This window comes from Dipodomys ordii, unplaced genomic scaffold (genome assembly GCF_000151885.1).
Source record: "Dipodomys ordii isolate 6190 unplaced genomic scaffold, Dord_2.0 Scaffold27, whole genome shotgun sequence".
NCBI lineage: Eukaryota > Metazoa > Chordata > Mammalia > Rodentia > Heteromyidae > Dipodomys > Dipodomys ordii.
Window position 1 is genome coordinate 849,157 of NW_012267243.1, and position 7,671 is coordinate 856,827.

General features: G+C 36.7%; 1 protein-coding gene across 1 annotated transcript; it reads right to left on the minus strand.

The window, feature by feature from the left end:
• Positions 1-4,735: 4,735 nt before the first annotated feature.
• On the minus strand, positions 4,736-5,662 carry LOC105985026 (olfactory receptor 2AK2-like). Its single transcript, XM_013015440.1, has one exon. It carries the CDS (start codon positions 5,660-5,662, stop codon positions 4,736-4,738), a length of 927 nt encoding a protein of 308 aa, XP_012870894.1.
• Between the last annotated feature and the right edge of the window lie 2,009 nt (positions 5,663-7,671).

Genomic DNA, 7,671 nt, shown 5'->3' on the forward strand with positions numbered 1-7,671 from the left:
AGAAGAAGAAGAGAAGAAGAAGAAGAAGAAGAAGAAGAAAAAGACTTTTTTTAAAAAAAATAATTTTTTTATTGTGAAAATACTGTACAGAGGGGATTACAATCACATGAGGAAGGTAATGAGTATATTTCTTATCAAGCATTGTTGCCTCCTCCTCTGTTTTTCCCCTACGATCCCTCCCTCCCTTCTTAAAAGATCTCTACTGCTGTTTCCTTTACAGAAAGCAGTCTTCCCAGTGCTGGGTGACTGTGGCTTCAGTTTCTCAAAATGATAGCCTGAAGTTAATCAGTATGGCCAATAGATATACTCAAGATGCTTATGTTAGTCTCCTACGATCATATTGTGAGGTGGCATATGGTGAACTCCTGGTTGCCTTTAAAAAAAATCTGTGACACACTGTAATAGGACAGGTTACAAATGTCTACAGCTTCTGGTGTCTAGCAAATTTAAATGGACCCCAAGTCTACCTCCTACTCCCCCACTACTCCTCCTCCTCACATCAACATGTAGGCTGCCTTCATTTATATTGCCAGAAATCTCTGTCCAGCTTTATGTATGGATAGTAGTGGTAGTTCTGAAACTTAACCTGCTACATCAAAGACATTTTCTACAATTACTTGTTGATTAATTGCCTGATTCCAGGAAGAGGAGAAAGAAAGTTCCCATACAACTTGTAATATTCAGTAATAATTACATGCACATCTCAGCAAAAAGCTTTAAAGGTTATATGGCTTTTTACATTCACCAGAATTTCTAGTTCTTTTTTATTATTATTTTATTTCTATTGTCAAGGTGATATACAGATGGCAGTTACGTAAGTAAGGTAGTGAGTACATCTCTTGTCAAACTTCTTACCCCCTCTCTAATTTTTCTCGCACTTTCCCTCCCTCCAACCCCCTCCTAATTAGTACAGATAATTTCCAACATATTGTCTTGTATCACTGTTGCATTGATTCCCCTTTTATCCTTTATTTCACCATTTTGTTGTTACCCTTCCCTTACCTGATTGAGATAAACATATATACAATACCCTGGGTACCAAAATCAAATACATTGGAAACAGAGGATAAATCATAGGAAAGAAAAATATGAAAGAAAAAGAAATCACACGATACATTAACAACAACAAAGAAAAACCTCTTGTGTCCATGTCAGAGTTCATTTTATATGGTCCTATCTACATAGCTATTGAGCTATTCTGCTCATCTGCTAAGATTATCCTAGTTGTATACTAATAATTACAAATAAGAGAAAGCATGGGACTTGTATTTCTTTGGTTCTGGCTTACTTCACTTAAGATGATTTTTTTCCAAGTCCTTCCATTTCCTTAGAAATAGGGCGGTGTCATTCTTTCTAATGGAAGCAGAGAATTCCATTGCTCTTTTAAGTTATATATTGAATGGTAAACTTGAGTGAGTGAAAGACAGGCTAGGGAAAGTGAGTAACCATTAGTTTCTTTACATTAAATGAGAGGTTTTTGCAAGTAATGAATTTATTTTTACCAAGTTTTATTCTCTTTCCCAAATTGTTTGGTTAAATGGAATTCAACTGAAAGACTAGAAGTGTGATCTAAACAACACAGTACTTTGAAAAATTTTGGGAAATGTCAATATATTATATGACATATGTTATTGGTGGGGTAGGATCTAGTTTGGTTCCTGTCTGTAGTCACTGTCAAAGAATTACTCTAGGAGACAAGGACTGTGTTTTCAAAGTATCAGAATTTATTCCAGAGTGAAAATACATTGTACAAAGTGACAAGGGCTAAGTTATGAACTGAAGGGGCTTATGGTTTATTTTATTCTCTAGAGAACGGCTTTTAGGATAGTCCGTATTGTGAGTGATTCAACTAATTAAGGTTTGATTACACAAGTGCTAAAATACTCATTCCTGGGATTTAATCCAATTCATAAGCCACAAATACCATTCACAAACAGTTACGAAGGAGAAAATACCTAAAAGGCTACTTGATTTTTTTATAGTTAGGCAAGACTACGAATGATTTGGTGACCAGTTAGGACCAGTCACCTCTCTTTACCCTATTTTCAGACTACCATGGGAACTGGGGTGACAACTACCAAAGAGGCATTTGTTTCCCATCTATCTTATGTCTGCTTACCTCTCTCTTGCCCGTTCAATTTCCTCTCTCAACATGGTTCCCAAATGCAGCTCTCACTCCCAAGTCAAAGTGTGAGTGTCATGCTGGGCGCTGGTGGCTCATGCCTGTAATCCTAGCTACTCAGGAGGCTGAGATCTGAGGATCGCAGTTCAAAGCCAGCCCGGGGAAGGGGAGACCATGAGACTCCTATCTCCAATAAAGCACCAGAAAACCGGAAGTGGCGCTGTAGCTTAAGTGGTAGAGCGCTTGCCTTGAGCTGAAGAGCTGAGGGACAGCGCCCAGGCCCAGAGTTCAAGCCCCACGACCCCCAAAACAAAAAAAGTGTGAGTGTCTAGGATGAGTAGCTCTGCTGTGGAAAGGTTTTGTGAGCTTTTATGGTCACAGAACAGATACAATTCATAAAGAAATACATTAATTAGATATATTCTTAAAGTCCATGGAGATAGCTACAATGGAACAATGGAATCTCTTTTAGTGTTCAGGAGTTTACCTGTTTGTAACAGAAAACATATGTACAAATGTCGGCAATGGATTGTTCATAATTGTCAAGCACTGGAAACTGTTAGAAAGATCAGTACCATGAATGTTGAGTAAGATAGTATCTTTACAGAATTTTACACAGGCATATAATGTAAATTTAAATCTTCGTAAAAATTTCATGAGTAATTGCTGAGCTTTGGTAATAAGAGTCAGTAGACATTTACTACATTTGATTAAATTTATATTCATATGAAAATGCAATGTACTGTTTTATCATTGCAAATAAAGAGGGTGAGCTTTTGTTTAAAAAGAAAGTACATCATCAAAACTTAACATAAGCATTATCTTTTAGGAAAGATAAATGTATTATCCATGCATTATTTTACATTTCTTGATATTAATATTTTCTTCAAGTGTACACTGTTTTTTCCTTTTCAGTAAAATAAGTGTAACATTTACTTGCTATATAATAATTGTCATGTAATTATATAGCCTTACAATATGTTTAAAATCTAAGTATGAATGTAGTATCAACTATAAAAATATACTGTCTATGAAAATGAAAAGGTTATTGTTAATAAAGAATGTGTTATTGAAATTATTTAATTGCTATTGGAAGCCAGTTTTATTTGAGAACTTTTGCATGTAACTAAAATAATATTTTAACTAGGTATAATCCTATTAATCTCAGGAGGCTGAGATCTGAGGATCTAGTTTTGAAGCCAGCCTGGATATGAAAGCCCGTGAAACTCCAATAAATTAATCTCCATTTAATGCCCCAAAGCCAGAAATAGAGATGTAACTTAAGTTGTAGAATGCTAGCCTTGAGCAAAAAAGCCTAGGGTCAGTGTTCAAGCCCCAGAACTGGAACACACACACACACACACACACACACACACACACACACACAAACCACATAAACTTTTTTAGGTGGGCTGTTCATTGCTTATTTATCAAATGCTATAAGACAACAGGGTTTATTACTCATACAGGGAAATAACCAATAACTTTCTGAGAACTGAATCTGCCAAATGAAATTTAAATAAATTCAGAAATAGACTTCATAGAAGAGTAACATTGATAGGTTATAAATGAAAAACAAGTGATTAAAACAGGACTAACATGTAAGAGATATTGTGAATAATACCTCTAATAAGAATACTAAATCCTGGAGTTGATGGCTGGCTCACAACTGTAATCCTAGTTTCTCAGGAGGATGAGATTAAGAGAATTTAAGGCAACGAGGGAAGAAAAATCTGTGAGATTCTTTTTCAATTAACCAGCAAAAAATTGGGATGGAAGTATGGCTCAACTGGTAGAACCTCAGCCTTGTCCAAATAAGTCCAGCAAGATTGTGAGGTCCTCAGCCAAGATGTAAGAAAGGTCTTTCATGTTAATTGCTACTATCTAAACATTCATTACAAAATGAGTGAAATTCACGTTTTTCTTACACATCTAAATAAAGCAACTTACTGGAGGAATAATAATAATAACAATAATAACATTTGAACCTAGAGTGTTACCTTTGAATATTTATCAAAATACTTTATATAAAAGCAGTACCAAAAAGGATAAATCAGGTGGCTTGATAACTTTTAAGTAGATAACTAGATAACTAGTTTAAAATTCTACTGCTAACTTGGTACATAGTATCAAAATCTAATTTGTGCTTCATGCTTTACTAAATGTTTAAAGGCATAATTTTATCTCCAAATAAAGGAATAAATAAAATAGAGCAGCAGAGGTATTTGTGTTAATCTACTCAATGAAACATGTTGCCAAAAAAAATGGAAAAGGAGTTTTAGGCAATTTATTACAAATACTTTTTCAAAATGTCATAATTTCCATTTTAAAATAAATAGTATAAACTTCAGGATACAGTCCATATTGAGTAGGATTCAAAACCTTTTTGCTTCCTAATAAACACAACTTTGGTTTACATTGATGACTCAGGTACATTTGTATTGTATGTCATTGTGTTTATGGACTCGTGACTCCCACGTGAAAGAGAATTTTAGTCATTTGCAGTTGATTAATTTTAGAGCAGAGTGCATTTGCTTCCTGTGCATTGTCAGTCTCATCTCTATTTGTTCTTTTTTGTCTTGTTCTCAGTCGATGCCAGTTGATTAAGAATATCTACCTTCCCAGAACTTTCCTGAGTGCGCCAGCTACTTCTTTGTTTCGGAGGCTGTAGATGAGGGGGTTGAGCATGGGTGTGAGAATGGTGTAGAAGATGGAGGTCACTTCATCGTGCTCAGCAGTGTGGTATGCTTTGGGAAGAAAATACTTGCTGATGGCTGTGCCATAGAAGAGAGACACCACAATCATATGAGAAGAACAGGTTGCCATGGCTTTTTTCTTCCCCAAGTTCGATCTTAACCCCACAACAGTGGAGAGGATTTTCCCATAGGAGGCCATGATGGCCAATATTGGAAGGAGGAGGAATACAATCCCACTGATGAAGAGACTGTTTTCATAAAGAGAAGTGTCAGTACAAACAAGTCTGAGGAGAGCTGAGATTTCACAAAAGAAGTGATGGATTTGCCTGGCAGAGCAGTAACGTAGGTTCATAGTGTATGTAACATGAATCAGGGCATTGAGCAGAGCACACGACCAGGTTCCTGTAACCATGGAAGCGGAGACTGTGGGGCGCATGAGCATTGAGTAATGGAGAGGGTGGCACACAGCCACGTAGCGGTCATAAGCCATGACTGCCAGGAGAAGGCACTCTGCTCCCATGAGTAACATGAAGAGGAAGAACTGAATTCCACAGCTAGTAAAAGAAATGTGGTTCCTCCCAGACAAGAAGTCAATGGCTATCTTGGGGACAAAAGCGGAGCTGTACAAGAGATCGATGAAGGAAAGCTGGCTGAGAAGAAAGTACATAGGCGTATGGAGGCGAGAGTCCAGACCAATGAGGAGGATCATCATCATGTTTCCTACAGTGGCCACCAGGAATCCAAGGAAGATGAGTGTGAAGAGGAGATTGGGCACTTGAGTATGGTGAAACAGTCCCAGAAGAATAAAATCTGTTCCAGTGGTCTGATTGCTCCATTTCTCCATTCCCTCATCTGATTCATTACCTTGGATAGAGAGTTAGATATCTATCTTGCATTATGTACTCAATGTCATTAAGACTCCACACTCATTCTGCAGTGTGTCAAATTCTCCCTCCTGCAGAGAGGTGTGTACCATGTGTCCTGATTACTTTTAACCCTGCCTTTAACACACAAACATGATTATCATTGAAATACTATTCATACTTAAGATGATTCACAAATCTAAATATAAGCAACCTTCAGGCTTTAGGTTGCAAATTTAATCTTGTTGAAAAATGCAATGATTCCAATAAATAGAATTTGATTGAAGAGCCGGGAGCTGGTGGCTCATGCCTATAATCCTAGCTACTCAGGAGGTTGAGAGCTGAAGATCGCAGTTCAAAGCCAGCCCAGGCAGAAAACTCTGTGAGACTCTTATCTCTAATTAACCACCAGAAAACTGGAAGTGGTGCTGTGGCTCAAAGTGGTAGAACATTAGCCTTGAGCTGAAGATCTCAGGGACAGAGCCCAGGCCCAGGCCCCACAATGGAGGGAGGGGGGAAAAATTTGATTAAAGACATAAGCACTCACATATATCTATCCACATATATCTAAATTAAAATATCAAACACATAAGCCTAAAACAATTCTGCAGGTTTGTTTAGTCCTGATTTACAAAAGCTAGAAGGGGAATAAATAAGATAATGACTATAAATTAACAAGCAAGTACCTGTTTTAAGTATACCAATCTGAAATGTGTTCAATATTTTATAGTATCATTTTGACTATATAGCAGGCTATCAAAGGAACATTTCTTTTCAAAAATGAGTCTCAGGAACAGCATGCTATTTATGCAGATTTTCTGAGTAAGTAAGAATATGGGACATGGTTGCATCTAGATTCAGCTAAATCCCATGCATTTTAACCTCCCCATATTATGTATATGGTCTTTAAAAGATAACTCTCTTAAACTATTCTCTATTAGGAAATTGAGAATGTGTGGAGTTGGGTTTACCTTTCTTATTTTTTTAAATATAAAAAGATAAGATCCTACAAAAAGAACAACAACAAACCCAAAAGGATCCTAGTATCACACAGACTGCTAGCAGGTCAGGTTCAGATTGTGACTACTTACTCAGATGAATGGTGAAGCTGTGAAGAATATGAAGGCCTCAGGAAATAGATCTCTAGGCTTAGTGATGACCATCCTGTCTCCCAGCATCTGTGATCTACAAACACTTAACCATTCCACACAGAGGCTTCTGTGCTACACGAAGCCATGAGCTGAGATTGGTTCCATTTGGTTACGTGCAGAAGTAACTGTTTAAGATGGTCCTCAAAGGCATGTCTTTAACACACGCGTATCTACATACTAAAGAAACTAAATTTCACACACCACCTATGATATTAGGTTTGAACCCAGAAAAGTGTGATTAAAGCAAATGCCAGCAGCAATCCACACTGAGATGCTTCTTGCATCTAGAAATCTGACATTGTATTATACAGTCCTACATGGAAAGTTTATCCTTTCTTCACAAGTTCAATCTATATGTCATGTGAATTCATAATCAAATAAATTATATTCATGTTACATAGTATAAATCTAGATGTTACCAATTTGAATTCCTCAACAGAAGCTTTTAAGCTACCAGATTGACAAAATGCTTTTCCTACCTCTTTAAACACCAGGATTTTTTTTTTTTTTGCTCCTATGCCCTCTGAGATTTGCACATTTGGAGAGACTGTAGACAGGCATTAAAATTGTGCAGGCTGGAGTTATGGCTAATTCTTTCCCACATTTTGACAAAGGATGCTAAGATCCCAAGAATTGGCAGTTTGTCCTGTTCATCTCCTTCAGAGAATAGCCTCATAATAAGGATATGGCCGTGATCGCACTTGTTGTTTTTACATTTCTATACAATATTACCTTAGCTCATATTCAAATAATTTTTACACATGTCCTTACATATGTAATTGAAAATTATTTACAGATCTGAGATTAGTTTGTGTTTCTTCTTTAATTCAATTTGATAT

What these genes read in the sequence shown, in the direction of transcription:
- LOC105985026 (XM_013015440.1), bottom strand. Translation starts at nt 5,662, where the DNA reads ATGGAGAAATGGAGCAATCAGACCACTGGAACAGATTTTATTCTTCTG.